The sequence below is a fragment of the Bradysia coprophila genome, unplaced genomic scaffold, assembly GCF_014529535.1.
Source record: "Bradysia coprophila strain Holo2 unplaced genomic scaffold, BU_Bcop_v1 contig_87, whole genome shotgun sequence".
In the NCBI taxonomy this organism is placed as follows: domain Eukaryota; kingdom Metazoa; phylum Arthropoda; class Insecta; order Diptera; family Sciaridae; genus Bradysia; species Bradysia coprophila.
The window spans coordinates 1911593-1933469 of record NW_023504014.1 but is presented as its reverse complement, the minus strand read 5'-3'; the positions used below and the strand labels follow the sequence as shown (position 1 = coordinate 1933469).

Genomic DNA, 21877 nt, shown 5'->3' with positions numbered 1-21877 from the left:
TAATTGTCCGTCACCACGTTTTGTTCAACTGATTCATTTACATTCGAATCATTTTAAAAAATTACGAAAACCAGCCGCGAACAATCGCTGTCGCATAAATATATACATTCGAACAATTCGCGTTCATGACATCATGCAAACAACTAGAATTACAGCGAAAGCTCATTTATTATGATGAATTGACAAACAAACCACGCCTGAAAGCTGAAAAGCAATGTCCTTCTATTTAACCTAAAAATACTACCAAAAATCAATGTATTGATTTTGCCAATTTTATTGTGACTATGTCGTCAACGTGATAAGTTTAATTTATCTGGCACAATAGTAAAGTCATTATATCATCCCTTGGTGAATTCTACCATTAGCTGCCAAGCTTATTGACACTACAGTAATACTTATCTTAGATTTATTATAGGGGTGTAGTAAACCTTTGGGACAACTTTACTGCTTCGGTAAACCATTAAAGTTAGAATCGTTACATCCGATAAGCGCAACAATGACATTTGCAAACACTTTCATTTTTCTTTGTCAGTTAAATGCCCGTGCCACAAACACACAATCGTTTAGAGTTTAGACAATATTTCATACATTTCAAAATTCACTTTACAATTGGATGTCACTCATATTGTTTTCGATGAGCATATGGAATAGTCTTTTCCTAACTAGTGTTGAAATATCGCGACTCATTCCCCACGTCGTTTAGGAAAAACGTTGTTCCTAACTTCTGCTAAAATGTTTTTTTAGCGAATTCGATTCCAGCACACGCCTCAGGCTCGAGCTGGAAACCTTTCATTCGCTAAAGAAGCATTTTAGGAAAATAACTATATCACGGTGGAAGCGTTTGGATTAGCACGACAAAGCCTAGAATCAATGTTTTTATGTTCCTTGAGTTTCTGCTTATCCGTGTCCAAAAACCTTATTAGGTAGATTTTCATCCTGATTGTTAAGCACTAAAAACATTCTAGGACGTCAGTATCATGAGCTGTTTCTTTTCTAAGTTAGATGGAAATTACATTGGTGCGAGAGAGACACAGAAAAGTGGTTTTGTCTCGCTCGCTCCAGGAAGGTACAACAGGCAACGGTAACAACTTATTAAGAATTTCCTCTCACAATTTTTTTTTTCTTTGGAAGCACAATCTGGTCACCCATAGGTTTTCATAACTTCCAACTAGTTAGTCTTTTACTTGCCACCCAAGCCATGATAACAAGTTTCTAACATCTTGTTCACTACGTGTCTGTGACCCAATGAGAGTGATATTGTGTTGGATCAGGACTCGGGTAGGAAACTACAAGACTAACTAGTTGAATGTTTTCTCCACGTGATAGGTATCGAGTAGTAAAATTGAACAGCTTGGACGAATTGCAGTCCCAGGAAGTATAAAATATAAAATAACAGAATTAATTATTTATTATTCTAACATTTTCGATGAGTGACAAATCAAAAAAAAATCGATTTATCGACTTTTTCGTATTGACCAATTATTTATCAATTATCGAGCGCAAACCTTAAAGCATTACCGAAATTCTACATCGAATTTGTCACAATTCATTCAAATTAATCGTTTGCATTTTTTTTTGTTATTGATCTGACAGAGGTGACAATTGGAATAACCGAACTTGATTAACAGTTTTACTAATCAAGTTTTACTAATCAAACTATTTCTTCGTTTGATCGAAGATTTTTACAGATTGATTTCATAAATCTTTTACTTCTTTTGTTTTAAACATGGTTTTTGCATTAGTCAGAGCTTGTCGTTTATTATTCCTGCATTGTCGATAACAGATGACAGCCGTCTGTAACAGGTTAACGTTAGTTGACTTATTCCCCAAATCTACAATCTTCCAGAAATCACAAGCCGATCACAGTGTAATAACTAAATAAGTTTTATTCAAAATCTTCTACTTCAATTAATTTAGAGATTTTCTACAAGAAATGAACGTTATAATCAGATTACTTGGCTATTGTTAGTTGTTGTCGATAATAAATATCTTGTAATAATATACATACATTACTCATTATCACCTCCTTACTGTAACGGCGTCCATTTTAAAATTTACTATTTTTTTTTTTCGCAATTCCGGTCCATAATCATCACCTTTCCATGCATCCATTCAATGTCGTTTTGAAGGTATTTATTTCACTGTATTCCTGGACACAGTGCGATATCAACTTTTTTTCGCACGCTAAAGAACCTATTACCTTCAACGAAGGCTAAATTTTTATAAATAAAAATCTTGCATTGACCAGAAATCGAACCCCCGACACCAAAAGGTTTTTGAACACAAACCAGCGACTATAGCCATTCGGCTATAGAGTCACACAATTATGCCGAACGTATTGTTGAAGCGTATATACTGAGCATTGACTACTCGATTTCATTCAACGCGTCTCTTTACATCACATTGCAATGTGTATTATAATGCAGCCTTCTTGATCGTTCAAATGAATTTCTGTAAACACAAGAATTTTGGAACAAAATGTAGGACATGTTTTGCATTGGAAAGGTGATTATGGCCCGAAATTGCGAAAAACGTTGTATCTACCACGGTAGGTATGCCGGTATTTTTTCGCACACGACGTCTTGTCGACCTCGGCTTCGCCTCGGGTCGACAATCGACTTCTAGTGCGAAAAAATACCTTCATACCTACCTTGCTAGATAAATAACTATGAAGATGTTGTGAATCGTTTAACAGCACCAATACCTTGTACTTCAATTCAAAATTTCAATACCTTTTGTTCGACTATTCCATAACAGATGGCATCTTTGTACTTTGTAATGTTTTTCTGACTGGGATGTTGATTATTCACGGAGTGGTTTAGTTGTCAGAAAAATATACATTGTGCAAAAATGTCAGAGTTACGCGTTATGCGATGAGTGTGTTATTGAAAATTCCAAATTTTAGTTCTTATTTTTGTATAAATTCTAGTGTACGGAAAAAAAATCAAGTTTTTTAACGTTCATAACAAATTTGTGTACACCACTCGTGAATGTTTAAAAATCATGTGAATGAACTAAATTGTTTACCAAAGGCTAAAATTGATTCTGTTTGGTATTTGATCATCGCGTTCTGGATTTAATAATTTTTTAAACATTTTTATGCTTTGTTTGGTAATAATCATTTTTATTATTTATTTCGATTATAATTTTCCTTTTTATTTGTTCAATTATGAAACCGAATTCTCGGTGTTTACATTGTGTATAACGTCAGGGTCTCTGTAGATTTGCACCTATACCCATAGCTGTTTCCATCATAAATTATTGTTCATAGGTCACATGAGTTTTGCTCAAAACTAATACATTGCTCTTTTTTCCGCTGTTTTTTTTTCTTCTCGGTTTCTGTTGATTTGGTTTTTTTAACGTGTTCAATTAATAATTTTCGGTGGACTGACTGAACAGAAACCTATTTGCACTCCAAGGTTGATAACATATTGTTGCGAGTTTGTAGATTTCGCATTAAAATTCTCTTTTCTCTGTCTGTCTGTCTGCATGGAACTAGTTCTGTGATTCAGCTATAGTATCGGTGGCTGTATGGTTGATTAGTGACTTTAATATTTTCTGAAAATATATGATGACTCAGCCGCTAAAGTATTTCAGTTGATTGCTTTAAAGAAATTTTATTCGCGTGCATATTGTGCATCGTAAATGCAAAGCATTTACAGCGGCAAAACAAGCAATCATTCCGTGTACCTAACTTTTATGCATAAAGAGAGTTGACAAGAATCCATAGCAAATGACTTAGGTTTATGAGGTACTTCCAACTTTTATGTACGAAGTTATCAGAGACCGTGTTCTACTGTGTAACATTGTTTTTTAATCGAATTTCTCCTCCAATATGCAACGATTTTAACAACTTTGCATGTCGACCCGTTCAACATTGCTAATATTAGACTTGCTATTCATCCGAATTCTATTACGTTTGCTTCTATTTTGATTTCCGAAATCGATTGAAAAATATTGCCATAAATATCAGACAACATAATACATGACATGACTTGGTACAATGTTGATTAGGTTTAACATGTTCTGACTTATATGTGGAGAACGGATAGACCGACAACAATTTTCCTTTCAAGATTCGATTGATATACAATTATTAAACGTTAAGCTTGTGCATAATCAGCAACAGCTGAACTTCACACAGCTGATCAACAAACACACTCTACTTGTATAATATACAATCAGAAGACATTCTAAACAACGAGTTAACTACAGTCATACGTGTTATGTGCGCACATAGATGACACTAACGTATGTATGTAGCTTGCCTTTGAATTGTTTTCGATACAAAGATATTATCTTTGTCAACCAGCTGTCAATGTTCAGCTGTTGCTGATTCTGCACACGCTTTACGTTTAATAATTATATTGTTCACATATACAACAAGTTAATGTCCTTTGGATCTAAAAGTAATTCGTTTGAAGTAGCAAACGCTTAAAGACTTCCTGCTTCCTACTAATTACCTCTTTCCTAAGTTATGACTTCATAATGGTTGTTTACAGTCACTTCATTATTTGTGAACCATAATTTAATAAAAAGCAGAAAATCTCAGGACATTATAAAAAATTGCATGTTAAGGTCATGGCCTAGAGCATAATGCATGAATGAGAAATCCAGTTACATTCACAATCAGCAGCGCATCGATCTAAGCAGAACCTCATCTCTATGCAAATTGTATTCAATGTAGTATATGCAAATGCTAACAATTAAGCAAAATTATTTCATTTTCTTAAGTGACGTTGAACTGCACAGATCCATAATTAATTAATGACTCTCCCATACTCAGTTTATGATATAACAATTTCTCATCATTATGTCTTGATAGAATTTCACATCATTTAGATTCCTTTGCTGCTGCTATTGCGAGCAGATCACGCACTTTACTTTACTTATGTATTATATTGCCGGAAGCTAAGGGGGGAAGTGTATCATTGAATTTGATATTTTAATTCGTTTCTTGTGAAAATCCAATGACTTGTGCCTATTTGAGTGTTCATAAAAATTCTATTTTTGACGACGACAAAAGGCATGTAGCAATAGTAGTGTGTAAACAATTGAAAAATTCAATAAATTCGAATATCTTAGCATGATCATATCATAATTTATATTGTATAAAACAGACCAGTGAGCCGCCGATGAGCTGCCGTCACTGATGTATTTTCAATTTTCTTCTAAACTGTGGACAAGAAGGAAAAAAAAATCTGCACTGGGGACTCCTGAGACTCAACTGGAAATTCTGCCAGAAATTCAAAGTTTTGACAACAACGTTTCCTTTGAAGTTGATATTTCAACCGCTGGCATTTTTTCCATTTTACCGCTTTACCGACATTTCTTAGTCGGCTCTCTAGCCTAGTCTAAACTCTCACACAATTAACATAATCTTGATTAAGATATTGTTAATATGCTCTACCACCTTTATCACGTTAGCACAAAACCTTTAACGCCGTTGTAATAATTCAATTGTCTTTATTCGAGTGCAACACTAAATGATTTGCTCACAACTGGAGCGAATACATTTTTGTGTTTGACTTCGGTATTACAATTTTTCAATTAAAAGTACAGTGTGTTTTTAACACCATTCGAGATCGGATTGGATTCGTTGTTTCGTTGATTTTTTGTTTTGTACTTTTTGTTGTTTGTTTAAGTTGATCATTATTCTTCTGTATTACGATTTTCGTTCAATTCTGATCAATTCAACAGTACCTAATTACAGTTTAAGTGTTCGAGAAAATGTGCCTTAGCAGACTTTTAACCAGCATAATTGAAATAAGTTAACGGTCCCATCCAACGAATATTTATTTTAAAAAATTTTGTGAAGTGAAGCATGCAACAAAACAGCGAAAAAAATGACGAACAATCAACTGTCAAAACCCAATTCGACTATTGATTTCAGTGATCTATTAGAGTACGATGAATTCGAGGCCTACGATGCATTCCAAATGCCACTCCAGACCGACGAAGTTGATTCGCATAACGTACCATTAAGTGTAGAACTAGCACAATCTCTGGAAACTAATAACAGAATAAGTGAATCAGAAAACTTTGTTAAAGCGCCCGAACTGTTTCTGCGAATAGACGCGAATGCCAGGAGCCAACCGGAAAGTTTGGATGACACACCGATTCGGGAATGTGTTGAATTGCAATATGAAAATGAATTCGATGAATATGAAGAGAATGACGGTTCAGATCGTCCCGAGTGTAGCACATCATATCATACTGTAGAAAATGATAACGAACAGCTTCTGTTGGAAGGTATGATATTTGGTCAGTTCTATCTGAACGAAAAAGTTAAATTTTTGTTTCGCTTTTTCGGTTCCGCGAAAATGGAGGCATCATCTATTAAAATGCAAAACGATCGATTACCGTTTCGGTATCAGCAACCGTGTCTCTATTGTTTGTTTATTTCTCAATGTCTAATCGTATTATTAATCGCAATAAATATCATGGTAATGCTACTGGTAGCTGCTTATTATCGAAATTGAGAAATGATATTAATTTGCGAAAAGAGTTTCATTTTCAGTTTTTTTCTTTCTTTCTTTTATTTCTACTTTTACCAGTGATTGGTGCAGCTAATTTTGTTTGCGAAAAATTTAATAGTCACGACTATTCGTAAACTGTTCAGTTTATTTGCTTTTAACCGATTCATTGGATTTAGATAATTTTGTAAATCTTTTACCATTCCATTTTTACAGCTAAATTGTTTATTTCGATAAATTCTCAGCGGTACAGCGATGAAATGTAATACAGCAAGACTTGTGACTCAATTTTTGTTGAAACTTTATGAAAATGAGTCAGTCACTTAAAAAAACCTCAAAGTCAACCAGCTGCTTCTATTAGGTCACTTATCAGAATTTTACTTCTTGAAAGTAGATACAGCTGATTCCTCTTTTGCCCTTTGCAGGCGACAGGCTCAACGAATCTATCAGTTCCTTTGATCTAATAATTTACAAAAGAGGGGAAAATAGTACATTACTATACCAGTGAAGTAATTTGATATCTCGTATCCAGATATCGTGATACGAGATATCAAATTATTTCACGTGTAAAGTATGGCGTTTTACTTTACGAGCGAGGGAAAGGGTCTTCACTAGTGAGGGAATGGCTACATTACCTCACTAGTAAAGTAAAATCTATTACTTTAATTGTACTTGCGTTCTATAGGATAGGATGAGAAAAGGTAGAAGTAGCTCCTTGCACTTTGGCCGCCAATCCCAATAGCGACGTTTAGCACTATATTGAGTGGTTTTTTATTGACCCTGCATTGAAGCTCACTGAAGTGTTTTGCTCGAGCTAATATATAGGCAGGACAGTGGCAGAGCTGTTCTATCTCTCAGGATCAGTCTCATAGTGGACTAATAGCGAATTCAATGGTACTTGTTTAAAGAGCAATGGTTGGTTAGAATAATTGTGCCATATTAGAAGAGATTTTTGTTCACTTTTTTGGAACGTATGGTATGGATAGATCTCCGTGTCGACATTCATTCCACAAAAGCAGTCAAAATACTTTAAACCTTTATGTAAACTAATACCAGAACAGCTAATGGACATGTGTGACCATAGGTCTCTCAGACAGTGAATTGCAGTTCCGTTAGTGCGACGGTTGGTGGCAGCAAAGTTTAATTTGCGAAATATTCTCTATTCCAGTTGCAATTTTTACTGCCCGGCATTCTAAAAAAAATCAATTTTCGACTAAACGATTCACATGAACTATATGGTACAAATGGTACACTAGGTTTTGCTTTAATACTTGTCCGTAATAAATCGGAAGCCGCATAACATTACCCAATAATATCAAAACATTTCTTTCTGTTGTGAAATATCCGTCAAATCCCTATTTCATATGTTTATGTGTGGCGTTCCCATTTTCGATTCATGAAAAATTTCACCCTGTTTCAGTGGCATGCGCTGTAACAGTCTCGCACACAACTCCATTTTCTGTTCTACGACACAAAAGGCTTAACAGAATCGGAGCCATATTAGAAGTGTTTTCGCATTCAGTTCAACCATGTCAAATCTGTTCGCGAAAACTGAATGAAATTGTTTCAGAGAACATGTTCTGAATTTGTTTTCGTTAAAGTGCGTGCATTTATACGATGGAATCATTCAAATTGATAACATCGAATTCTTTTGGTGATCCGAAATAGCATTGAACTTGGCACCTATATATTTTCGGTGTTGGTTTTGCTTGTAAAAATAACTTTTGGTGCATCTTTGCATAACATACGTCTCGGTGAAAGTGAAAATAAGATATTCGACTAAGACGAAAAACATAAATATCAGATTAATGTTGTGAAATTTATAAGAATAGACCGATGAGCTATTTTAAACTTGGTGTGCATAGCTATTATTGTGATTGAATAAAATCAGAGAACAGAGGTGGATTTTTTCAGTATTTCCTTTTATAAGATCGATTTTCGTTTTATTTGCTTTTTTTTACTCTTCACGTCTGTGCAAAATCAATAATCGTCTAGCACATACATTTCGTAGATTTTCATTGCACGACACGAACAGTTGCAGTAGAGAATACTCACGTCACATCTGTTTGTTTAACCTTAAGTTAAATATCAAACAGTGTACGGGTACAGCCGATGTAGAAATCAGTCTGTGTATCCGATCTCTTAGCACGCTCATTTTCCAGTCATGGTTACTCTCAATACCGAATTGAATTGTAAATGCCACCTTTTGACATTAATTTATCGATTCTAAATCGAACTAAACGAGTTCGGGTGGAATGAAAACACTGAAAGTATTGAAGTCCACCAATACAAGACTCGTTTGAGCACCGGCCCGAAATAATTGCATCAACTGCACGTTAATTTAATTATAGGATTTTTTCCCCCGCTAACTCAACATTCTCTAATGCACTATTGGTTCGGCTGGTAATAAAATGTATTCACAAAGTGCATATTCATTTCCAACAAATCACATTCGGTAGAAAGTTTTGTTTTTTTTGTTCATTTATTTCGAATCCGTTGATTCTGCTCTGAATAAGAATTTGTTGTATCAATCGGCAGTGGATAATTGAGTGTTTACATTGCGCAGCATCCAATGTCATTAACATTTTGCATTTTTGCATCTGCACAATAGTGCATCCAATGTTCTTATCGATTTGATTATTAAATGGCCGAATGTTGATCTTTTAAGTGGACTGCAGACTGCAGAGTGATCTGATAAGAGTATTGGACATAAATTGATTAAAAGGGTCAAAGTCAGTGAAAATGTAGTGCAGCTTGTGTAGCTTTCATATTCTTATCAAGTTCACTGAAACTGTGATTCATTTCTTTTAAATAAAATCAATCTGATTTCTCTAAGACCCTGTTCATGTGTATACGTGCACATTCTATTGAATAATGTTGAATCGTGCTGTAACGGCATTCCGCAAGGGAATACAAAAACGATCCAAATCGAATTTATCATCAGACGATGAATCTGCCTCTTCCGTAGTATCAACGAGTTCATCTATTCGAAATGATAGTGCTAGTTCATCGTTATCAGTTCAGAAAAATGACCGTCGCAGACGTCGGGGTGAAGGTACTTTATGCAATCCCTATGGTTTATATTTGTCCAATCAAACTAAATTATTTCGACACAGTGTTATAACACAGTTCAATGGAACAACATTCATAGACATAAGATTTTCGTTTGTTTTTTTTTTTAATCGGACACACCTATCCGGGAGATTAAATAGTCGAAAATTTGTGTCGTTTATTGCCGTCTATTGTGCAGTGCAGGTTTTTCAACATTTACACTCAGACTGTTTACTATCATTGTTGTCAACTAAACACATTAGTTAACTTTATTAAATAGTAATTTCCAAAAGTTTTTGGAATCTGAACGGGAATGGGAGGCGGGCAGGTTCAATCGTTCAATAAGTTAGTATTAGAAAATTGTTTGATAATTTCATAATCAAGCAAAACCATTTTCAAAACATCTCCGTTGATTTTTCCTACGCATAGGACTAAGCAATGAAAAATAAAGTCATAAGCTCTGTGGATTAGTAGTATTTTTCAGGCTTATTGTCGCTTATCATAAACTTGTTTTGTAATCGACGATAAGATAACAACGTCAATTGCTGAAGAACAATCAAATTTAAAGTTCTTTTCCGCTTCACAGAACGCTAGAAAACTATAAAGCTCGACGATAAAAAACGTTCTGTTTCTTTAACATAGATGTATGAACACAACTCACAAAAGAAACACACACAAATTCAATTGGCAATTAGAAAACGTTTGTTTTTTGTTAGACTTTCCTTTATGCAACAAATCAGTTGGTATTGCGTCAACTTTCCCAATTTTATTTTTAGCCCAAATTTTTCATTTTCATCTCAACGTTTGACAAACAATTTTTTTTAAAAATATTTTCCGATTTTTCTATTTCCAGTTTTATGTGGTAATCGTGTAAGCCAAATGACCCGAACATACGATGACATTGAAGCTGTAACTCGTCTGCTAGAGGAAAAGGAAAAGGATCTCGAATTGACCGTACAAATTGGCAAAGAACTACTAACACAAAATACTCGCTTGGAAAATCGTGTGGCCGAACTGGAGGGTGAAGTGAAGGTGGCCAATGAAAATTTGGCGCAACTCACATATGAGGTGCATACGAAAAGTGCATTGCTAGCAGCTTTAACCAATGATGAGGAAGCTGGAAGCGAAACCAGTGAGTGGACTTTGAAGTTGCATTTTAATTAACCGAAAATTGTTTGTTCTCTTGAAGTAGTTGTAAAAAAACGGAGTCTGGCAACACTGCTGTCAAGGCTAGATACGATTTTTGTAACTACTTTTGCCACTAGTTCAACTTTTTCGCTTAAATCCTCAAGTGGTTGTAAAAGTAGTTGAAGTCTGCAATTCTCTCGCAACTAACGTATCTAGCCTACAATCTAGCCTTGGCAGCATTGTTGTCAGACTGTCAGACTCTGTTCTTTTCATAACTTGTCCAGGGGATTCTAAAGAAGTTTTCTTAAGATCGTAATCGTTACTGGAATGTCATCCGTCTCATCAAAGTTCACTTACATCATAATCTCACTCACGCAATGTGTCGTAAATCGTAAAATTTTCACCTTTCTTTGATCTTCACATGAATAACAAATTGAACAGACAAACGACATGAAAACATCCCAAAAATAAGTCTGCGAAGCAACAATTTGTTAATCTATTTTAGCAGCACATGTTTGCACAATGCACGACTGTGTTGGTTATCATTAATTGAGCGTAATAAAAACTGCGGTTATCTGAATTGTTTGCTGATTAATTCGTTCATATGATTTACATTTATCATTTTTCGTCTGAAATGACAACAACTGCGGGTAAATTCAGTTACGACTTAGTTGTTCGACGCGTCTAACGTGTATCTAATCGACAACTATTACGCATAGCTAATCCAATTTTTGTTTACTATTACTACAGGCACGCCAGTGGTGTCGAAAAATATCAATTTGGACTTGTTGCAACGCAAAATCAGCAGTTTAGAGGTCGAAAATAAGTCGCTACGGGCAGAGGCAACGCAATTGGTTAAAGAAACCGATGAAGTGGAAGAAGCTGAACGCAAACTAATGGAAGACATAACACAGCAGCTGAATAGTGCAAACTATCAGTACGACGGTTTGAGTTTGGAATTGGAACGCTACAAAGAAGAGAACAAATTTCAACATGAGCAAATCATTAACTTAACTGCGAAATTAGCTGAGGCCGAACTACGATTGCATCAGCTGACCTGCGAAAATGAAGAGCAAATATCGCGGCTTAGTATCACCGAAGAAAATCAAAATTTGTTGGCATCTGAATTAGCTGAATTTAAAGCACGATATCAGGAAGTCTTGTCACTGTTGCAAGAGACCCAAGAACAGTTGCGCAACCAAAGAAAACGTGGCCAACCCATGGTTAGAAGTAATTTCATTCCCGGAATAGGAATGGGATGTGCACCAGTCGATTCACTGCAATCTGAATTGATGGAATCCTCATTGTTTTCGGATAATAGTTTGGATTCCGGTATAGCATCTGACCGTGGTATCGGCGGCGGAAAAACGAATGTGCCTGGATATAAAAAAGTGTTTGAAACAGTACGTTGTGCTTCAAAAACTGGCCAATTCTCCGATGGAATGTCACAGCTCGGAGCTATGTCATTGAGTTCGTCGTCACAGACTCGAATGTCAGCCTACGCCTATCCTGGAAGTGGACAAAACTCAAATCATGGAGGTTCGGTTTACTCTGCATCCACATATCCCAGTTCCATGGGTGCGAAGAGCTATTCGAGAGAAAGTTTAACTTCCGATTCGGAAGACAACTATCCAGCGAAGGCTCCACAAGGTGTTCCTGGAGGTAAACTGTCAAAATGTTTTTGTTTTTAGCCAACGGACGTTTCATTTAATTGGTTTTTATTGGCTTACAGCCCCAGGAGCGAAGGACCTTGAAGCGGCTTTGAAACGACTTACTCCTGCAACACTTTTAGCGCGACGTTCAATGTTGTCAAATGCGCCACCCGGAACTTATACTTATGACGAGGGACCGACTATGCCGTTGGGAATTCGAACACCTGACAGTATCATGTCAACCGGATCATCAGGATTGTCTGGTATATCTTCCAATCACTGGCGTCTTCCGGAAAAATTGCAAATTGTCAAGCCAATGGAAGGATCACAAACTTTGCATCACTGGAACCGTTTAGCTACACCCACTTTAAGCGGATTGCTAGACGAACGGCCTGGAGTTACTATTCGTGGTGGACGTGGATTGGATGAATTAGGGTTGCATATGTATTCATTGTCAGATGTGGAAGAAGATGCTGATGATAACCCTGGTAAACAGTTCCAAACCTACGGCAGCGTTTATACTTACACAAACAGTACAGTAATGCATCCAGACGATGGTATGTCCGTTACATCCAGTTTACCACAGTCACAAATGTCATCTCGCTTAGCTTCCGTTAGTAGCTCGAGGCATCCCAGGTATTTAGTTGGAAAATTACTGCGCTTCTAAGCCGAAATCTAAATTTTCATTTCTTTTAGTCCCCCACAAACACCTCGGCACAGTTTATCACGACGGAATTCGTGCTCCACATTTTCTGTTAATTCTGGATTGGCATCAATGCTAAACGAACGAGGCATTAAAGCAGTCACACCAAGCGCACTTAACACACCAGCTGGTCCTAATTACTCTCCAACAGTAACACCATGCAACAGTCCTGGTAAGAGTCATTAGCATAATTTATCGTTGACAGTTGACAGTTGACATCTTGTTTTATCACTTAACAGAAGGATCACCAACTCGTTCTCGTTCCCCGGAACGTGATCAGACGTTACTCACTGGTTTTATTAGCTCTGGTGCCGATATGCTGCGCCGTAAAATTGTTGGCGAAACAAGTCGATCATCACGACCAATGTCCGCTCGTAACAAGGTGTTGCTGTCACGTCAAGAACAGAGAGCATTACGTTCCATCCGTTTGATGGAAAAGGTGGAAAGTCTTGGCCTAGATAATATCATCACATCACATCAACCCGTCGGCATTAGTCCACTGGCACTGCAAGGATCACCGTCCTTAACGGGCGCCCGCTCTCGAACGGCAAGTCCAATGGCACAGCTTACTAGTCTGAAAAACATTTCACAACGAGGTGAAGACGGTTATGCCTTCGATCGCGGATCCATTCGGTCAGCATTGAGCCAGGTTACGGGTAGTGACCTCGACAGTGATACAAACAGTGAATGTTCGACAACCAGTTCGGTTGATCGAATCGAAGGCAATAAATCAACGGCGTCGAAACCTGCGGCGCACCATCCGTCTCCCAGTCGAAATTTAAATGCTGGACAAACGGTAAATCAACCCGCTGATGGCAGACTGAAACAAATGCAACGACAGAAAAGTAGAAGAGGTCTGATCAATGGAGCGAATGGTCAACGGCCTGATCTGGGAACAGTGGCGGGCAAAATGCGACCGGATTTGGGGCGGGTGAGCCGCAGCAATAATGAAAGCAATTCACGTACGGCAGACAGTCCGAAAAAAGAGGAACGGCCAACGATTCAGCAATCCGTTGCACAAAGTTTTGTCGGTAGTATTAGTTCGTTGTTTTTCGGCAGAAAAGGTGGGTTGTCGTAAATTACAATTACTGTAGGATGTAGACTCTGGGGGCTACGATGATGTGTACATAGCATTCAAAGTGATTTTTTTTCAAACAACAAAAAAATTATTCGTCAAACCGTTTCGTTGTCCACTTTGTTGTTGTCTCTTTTTTTTAGAAAAATTGAACCGTAAAATTGAACGTAGCTCTTAAGTTCTTTTATGTTTAATTTTTATGTAGTTAAAGTGTTCGTCATTTATCAATCTAAAGTCGAATTTCACAATTGCAGAAGAATATAAAAAAACGAAACAAACAAAAAAAAAATCAATTTTGATGCACTGAGATGAATGCAAAGAACCGGGAAAAAACTACAAATTCAAAATAAATCCAAGCTTTTTGGGTATGACGCAACTCAAACCGAAAATTTTAAACATTGCTTCGTTTACGGACAACAAAATGGTTTTACTGAAACAGTGCCGCTACAGCAGTTCATACAGTCGAGGCCAATAGTTTTTCCAAAATGGTCCGTTTCAAAATTTAATTTAGCATTTTGCATCATCAGTGCATTGATGAATGAAAATCAGTCATATGCGTTGTGAATGACCCGTTCCTATGTAAAGTTCGGATCGAAAGTCTATTCCATATGTCAAAGTGACGTTTTAAACGTCAAACAAAAATGGATACGTCAATAAGTCACAAAATCGTTTATCTTTCCTCAAATATTTAGTAAAAAGAAATAAAGAACCTTGTGACTACTTCGGATATTTATTTTTGTTTGACGTTTAAACGTCAGTTTGAGAATAGACCCACGTTTGATCCGAACAGTCTCAAAGGTTCTTCATTGAAAGCCATCGCAAAACGTTTAAGAGTAGAACCAAATGCCTATTTTTGGAAAATGAATTTCCAAAAATTTGCTAGGCCCGGAGTCGAACCAGAACGAAAAAATTTGGAAAAGTGACTTGAGTGAACTGAAAATTTTGTTTACTTTAATGAAGTCACATCACTATTTCCATTCTCAGTTTTCGAAATGCAAGAAAACAATATTTTTTGTTTGTAAAATTCTTTGAACTTGTCGTTAATGCATTCACATCTTGCAGACGATTTAAAAACGAAAATAATGAAAATGAGCCAGCAATTTCTTTCAATTTCCGATGCATTTACCAAGCTCGATTTTTCATTTTCTCTGCCGTCTCTCAAATCAATTTCCTGTGTTAGCTACAACCATTCCCTATATAATTTATAGACTTCCAATGCATGCAGTGCATTGACCGTGTTATTGAAAGATATTTTACTTCAAATATTTGTAGAAAAAAAGACGAGTCAACGCTACGTATATGGCTGATTCGTTCGCCGGAAGTGTGGGACGAAACGATCTGGATGAAAATGTACATAAAATTAAAATTGAAATGAGTATGACTATGAGTATTATGAAAACTTTATTATCCAGAGAATATTTAACGATTGAAGAACTTAAAATGAAAAACGCTACAAACGCTAAAAGCAACAGCAACATTAAATAATTAAAAACATAAAGTTGAAAACAAAAACAATAACTTTGTCTATAGTTTACATAAAAACATTATCTTAAAATGCATAATAGCATCGTAGGGATCGTTTGGCTTTTTTATTTTAGTTATTTGATATGTGAACACATGTCCCTTCTCTCTAGTCTCGCGCGCCTTTTATTGCAGTAGTTTTTAGTTAAATTATCACAAAAATGGAAAAGTTTTATGTTTAAAAGAATAATGTGAAAACGAAAATCTTTCGTAAAATTTACATTTTAAATTATTTAAAAAAAGAAAAGAAAAATTTATGGAAATGATTTTCGTTTCGTTAAAGAAGAAAAACAAAAAAAAAAACATTTGTGTTGAGGATGTGGACGGATTCGGTAGGAAAGCGTAAATTTGAACGCTCTTTCGAACAATCTTTCTTCCGTAAAGATTCATTTGAAAGGAGTTAATGTTTCCGATGAATGTGCACACAGTGCTGTTGTTAATGTATATTTTTGTTTCGCCTATTAAAGTGATTTTTTATTAAAAAATTTATTTATTTAAAACAAGAAGAAGAAAGAAACATCGGATTATAAAGAACTTACCGGCGTAATTACAAAAAAAGAAAAAATTGTTTGTTTGATCCTTGACACGACACTTGTTAAAAAATGTGACAGAAAATTGCATAAAAAAATCAATTTAAAATTATATTTTTTGAACATTAAGACTTTCGTTTGTCTTTTCTTGAAATAAGAACAACACTCGGCACCAAGACTTGTCTCATACTCACGATTCAGCAGGCAACAGTACATCAGAAATTGAGTCTCTTCTTAGAGTAAGTGGCAATTCCAGATCAAGGGCGCGCGTTAGCATAGCGCCCGTGACGCAAGTCCTATTACTGGAAAAAATTAAAAAAAAAAAAAAATTTGTCGTAGACTGCAGAACCATATATACAACAAATATTGAAGTTCTACAATTCAAAGACAAATGACTCCAAATTACCATTAAAAAAAACTAGGCGTCCGTACGAGTTCAACGAGCTATCACACGTTCTTGCAGCTTAAAATTTGGCCACGCAAAAAATCTTCCAAGAAGCCCCATTTCCATACATTTTGGCCAATTTCAGTACTTTAAACGAAATGAAAAAATCCTACGTTACTTTGTTAGTCCGTCCGTCCGTCCGTCCGTGTTTCCTATCTTCTAAAGTCTTCTTTAGATTTTGTTGAAATTTTGGGAGTAGATTCTAGTCGTCATTCTAAGACATTCTAGAAAAAAAAATTTGGGGGGAGCCGGCCTCGTTTCGGAGCTAGGGCTCCTCGAAGTTCCCATATAGACCCCATATAAGAACACCTTTAAGTGTGTGTGTGTGGATGGGTATGGTAGAACAAATTTGTTCGCTTTTGGTATTTGGTAAGCTTTGCTCGCCTCAATTTTTTTTCCTAAATTTAGTATTTTTTAAATTTTTTAAACTTTTCAAAATTTTTATTTTTTTTAAATTTTTTTAAATTTTTCAAATTTTTTAAATTTTTCAATTTTTTTATTTTTTTTTTAATCTACTAATTCTTCCAAAAGAACTGATATCAGTCTGATATCTGCCACTTTGTGAAGCAAATTTTTTTTGGTAAAATTTTGTTTCTAGAATTTTTTTGGTCAAATTTTTGCTGTTACAGTTTTTGCGTACAAGCGCAGAATGCGTCACCTCCAGCGATATCAGTTGTTTTGGAAGTATGCACAGGGACTTGCGTCACTTTCACTCTTTTGAGTGTTTTTGACTGATATCGACCAACAACGAATTAATTACTTGAATAAATGGAAGTCCTATCCTTGAGGTTGTTAAACATTTACATGCTATTAGCGCTGACAAAAGAGTCTTTCAACAGTAGAAGATAGATATCCAAAAAATTTAACTTAAAAAAAGAAAACAAAAATTGGAGCTCATCTGGATGCATATTCAGTGTATGTCAAAGTGCAGTCAAATTGTCATGTAAATGAAAACTTTTCGTTGAAAAGCGATAATTGGAAAGTAACGACTATATTATCGAAGTTTTTCTGAATTCCTCCAATGCCTTAACTATAATATGACCAAAAATGTGTTTTTCATATTCATCTAACAGGATTTTAAATTCTTAAACCTTAAAATTTACTCACCGAAGCGGCCTGTACGATCCATTCTACGTAGATATGTTTCATAGTTTGCTTTTCCGTTCACATATACATGTACTGGCATATCGAAATTAACAATTGTCACTTGTTCGACATCAATGCCAGGCATGGATATTGTTGATGTTACAACGATGAAAAAAAGCAAATATCAATGGCCTATCCAACTTTCTCAACGACGTTGATCATGAAAACAAATTTAACATCAGGCATGGTGTCGTTTTTCTGCTACGTGTCATAATGTTGGGCTTCGAATGATTTGTACAAAAAAAAAGAAAGGCAAAACAGTCGCAGGACACCGTGGTACAACAGAGCCTTGATACGGTTGAAAAGCAAAAGGATCGATTGTTCTTGTTATTCTACGTTGCCGATGTTGTGCAGATCGTTCAAGGAAGTCAGGAAGAAATTCGTTAATTACCAGCGTTGCCTCGTAAAGATATGGTCTGAACAGATTTAAAGAAATTTGAGCAGCAGATCTATCATCGACTTTTCCTTAACAAACCTGAAGTCGAAATTGCCCAGTGTGCCTTAATATATATAGTCTTAACGATGTATGACAAAACGGCGACTAGTGTGTCCAACATCTGTGATTTAGTTGCGGAATGGAAGTTTACAAAGAGGACTTTCACAGAGTTTAAGGCAGCGAACCTTGGACGCACAACCTTTCCCTATCTGTTGATATCGTGTCATCATACGACCAAATTTTCTTTCAATCACTAGACAAAACTAAAGATTAAGAAGGGCTGTGGACGCGATCTAATTTCACCTGTTGTTCTGAAAAACTGTTGCGTCATGGTGTCGCTGTCGATTCCACTCTGCCGTATTTTCAATTCCGAAACACATTGAGAACTGCGAACTTGAGAACTGCAATCAGTATGGGCTCGTGTAAGGAGGGCAAGTCATTTCTAATTTACGAATTATGCTCGTAAGGTAATGGAAACAAGTCGACTGCATCTACAAGGACCTCAGCAAAGCTTTTGTTCGTCCACACAATCATTCAAAGACTTTACAGAATTTTTTTGTCGTTCCACAGTCCAACTGGTACAGCGTGTACTGCATTGCAAACATTCAAGTTTTGTTCATTTAAAAATCTTTTAATTCGTCTGGCAAATGTAAAAATAGGACAAAATCAAGCCCAAGCCGATAGATCCATTAGAGGGACATTTTTGCACTCGATTTTCGGATTGTTGGCGTTCGGTGTGTACGACCACAACTTAACGATTTCCTTCAAACCAGAATTGGCGCAATAAATATGGGGAACTTGATAGCTCTTAATCGCATCGATTTGAGCTGGCGTAAATGGATATGGATTCTCCGGATGAGTGTAAAAGTAACGATCACCACCCATGACATTATTGTAATTTGCACCAATTATGCATCCGAACGTTGGACCAGCAAATGGATTTCCAACGGTTTCGAAGGCTTCCAACAGACCGCCAACATAAAAATCGACGTCCTCATGCGATTTGTACACTTTTTTCAATAGCTCGACGTTTGTTTTGTTGAACATTTTGTTGAAATCGTCAAAGCTATTGATTTCTGGTGTTAGCTTGCATGCGCGCCGTATTTGGACGAACGATGGAATTCCGTGATCGCGTCCTCGTTGAATGTCCCACGATATGATGTCTAGTCCATAGCCTTGATCATTCTTACCGATTCTGTTGATTATCTGCGGACAGAAAACATTTGTGGGATGTTAGGTAAGTGAATCAAGTTCAAATTCGTTTTCATTTACCTCATCACTGTACCGTTCAACATTAACTGGCGTATGTAGAGCACCTCTTAGCGCTCCGTCAAAATCATCTTCCAGCAATTCAATTTTGCCGATCGTATCCGATTGCAGGTACTTTGTGACGTCATTATTTTCTTGTTGAAACGTCATGTGTGACGGTATGTAATAGTGTCCACCGCGGTACGTGAACGGAAATTCAACGAGAGTTGCAGCATTTACATCCTCCGAGTAGCTCGTGTTGACCACTTTGTTGAACACCTTTTCGATCGATTTCGCCGTAATCAAATTGAACTGAAAATTTGCAATGTTTATGCGACGAGCTTCCTGGAACAGTGTTTCGTCGTCCCACTTCGGCTTGAGTTTGGCCAGTCGTTCGGCAAGGTGGTTATGATTTCGCGAAAATAGAGCTGGCCAAATTGCACCAACAGGTGTCGCAGTAAAACGATCCATCGATGGTATATGCTTTCCATTCGAATCCACTGGCAACACATTATTCTTTCCCAGTCGCAATTTCCCGCCTCTGTACAGTCGAATGGGTCTCAGTTCGGAGTCGTAGTTTCCATAAATCAGAGACAAGTCCAAAAATGCCGTAGCACGGTTTAGTATCTGGCCGGCTTGGCCAGTGGTGCTCTTTGGATAGTTTCCGATTTGTGACCGTACCATATTCTGGCATCCAATGTTCCCGGTCTTAAAAAATGGGTCAGTTTGAGATATGTGAATCGGAAGGCATGCAGAGTTCGATAAATCCGTTGGCAATACATGATGGCTTCCCCTAGAACAACAGCGAATACCACCATCGCTACATTTTATTTGCATTGGGACTTGGTAGTGCAGATCATGGGTCGCAAATAAAATGATCGTCAAACCCATCATATTGTACATCATTGGCGGTGCAGGAGATCTAACGGACTTCAGTAACACCTCCTGCACAATGAGCCTCGCATTTGGCAAATCTGATCCGGTCACACTTTTCTTGATTGCATAAATTCCGTCTTGGTAATTGTTTGGAATGTAGCGAGCAAAAGGAGTGTCACTGGATCCCCAATCCGGATTTTTCAAATTGTTTCCTCGTCCATCGATCGAACGGTACTTCGAACGTGGTGATGCTGGTTTTCTATTGTGGTTTGAGGAGGGTCGATCTTCGACCATACACTTTCTAGCGAGACGTTCAAATTCGTCCAACGGCATGTTGAATTCGTTTTTGAAGAATTGAGCAGCGATTGTGAGTATTCTTGCATGTTTCACCTGATTGTCGACGTAATCGTTGCACGAATCAACGCGGAATACAGATGTCCGGGTCACAATGCCAATGCGTTCGAAAAATGTATTGTATGTACTCTCCGATTCAACCAAATGCCGGACATTTCTTATTACGGACGAAAACTCGGAGCAACTGACGGAAGACAAGAATCGAAAAAGGAAACGTTTTACATAACCTCAAAAAAACCAAAAGTATTTCTATTGTGTTCCTCACTTTTTGCTGTGTCTTTGGATGTTTGAAGTCGTGGCAGAGTCATCAATGCCATCAATGCACGATGCGATGGCGATGATCAATAAAATGGTAAAATGCATTTTGAAATTGGTCATTTTACCGAACAACGATTTTAACGGAAATTTAAAAAATAAAATTAAAATTCTATCAAGAGGAGCTGAACGTTCCAACTTGATTTCTTTCTCAACACTGATGCGATGCAATTGAAATCTCAGTGATGTACAAGTGCACGTTCAAGAAAATAATTGATTGTCGGAAACTGGTTTTCACGACACCAGCGGTATTTATAACTACCCCACACACAACCTTAAAAATCATTTTATTACCTAATCATCACAACATCAAGTCCGAACCTACTCTATTAGCCTAAAATAAATAAATTCTTGTATTTCGAGATCGACCAACCGCTTTCTAGTCTGTGCATATTGTGGATTGTGTATCAGTAGCAATTTGTTTCGAAATTTGAAATTAATTAATGGGCAAGTTGGGTTGATGTACAACTAAATTGAATAATCAAGGTTAAGGCGACTAGACTGCGTATTCTGGAATCGAATACGCTAAAAAAGACTAAAAGTTCGTGGTATGAACTAGGTCCCATCTTGTGGATGGGTCGGGTCCCCTGACTGATCCTAATTTAATTGGATATTCGACAAGTTTATATTAAGAGTCAATTCGCCAATTACTCAGACATTTGGAAAACAAGCTCGCTCCGATATGATTGAGTTGTAGCTCATTGGATTCAATTCTAGCGAACAAAATCCAGTTCGAGTGTAATATGTCTACATGTCATATGATCTCAGAGGGTGGTTAAAACACTGTTTTAGCAATAACTTGAGTAAGAAGGATCCAAATATGCTAAAATTTGTAGGATTGTTGGTCTACACACGGCCGACAAATTGAGCCCACTCTGATGTCCGTACTCACCACCCATGGCCAGCCATCAGTCAAAGTAT

General features: G+C 36.8%; 2 protein-coding genes across 13 annotated transcripts in view; one reads left to right on the top strand and one right to left on the bottom strand.

Moving 5' to 3' along the window:
• The window catches only part of LOC119084659 (trafficking kinesin-binding protein milt), a 43573-nt gene extending 27733 nt beyond the window's left edge, over window positions 1-15840 (top strand). For 8 of the 12 annotated variants that reach the window (XM_037194730.1, XM_037194731.1, XM_037194728.1 and 5 more), the window contains 5 exons: window positions 10381-10659; window positions 11406-12317; window positions 12388-12943; window positions 13004-13182; window positions 13250-15840. In XM_037194730.1, coding sequence (XP_037050625.1) covers window positions 10381-10659; window positions 11406-12317; window positions 12388-12943; window positions 13004-13182; window positions 13250-14088 — 2765 coding nt within the window. In that variant the 3' untranslated portion in view covers window positions 14089-15840. Of the gene's footprint in view, window positions 1-2792; window positions 3112-5817; window positions 6253-8042; window positions 8377-9428; window positions 9532-10380; window positions 10660-11405; window positions 12318-12387; window positions 12944-13003; window positions 13183-13249 lie in introns of those variants that run through there. The other 4 variants (XM_037194736.1, XM_037194729.1, XM_037194737.1 and 1 more) reach the window with 4 other exon arrangements.
• Window positions 15841-18773: 2933 nt separating this feature from the next.
• Window positions 18774-21129, bottom strand: LOC119084658 (peroxidase-like). The gene is made up of 3 exons (XM_037194725.1): window positions 20907-21129; window positions 19436-20825; window positions 18774-19369 (listed from the first exon to the last, which is right to left on the bottom strand). The coding sequence occupies exons 1-3, from the start codon at window positions 21017-21019 to the stop codon at window positions 18830-18832; spliced, it is 2043 nt and encodes a 680-aa protein (XP_037050620.1). The 5' UTR covers window positions 21020-21129; the 3' UTR covers window positions 18774-18829.
• Window positions 21130-21877: the final 748 nt, after the last annotated feature.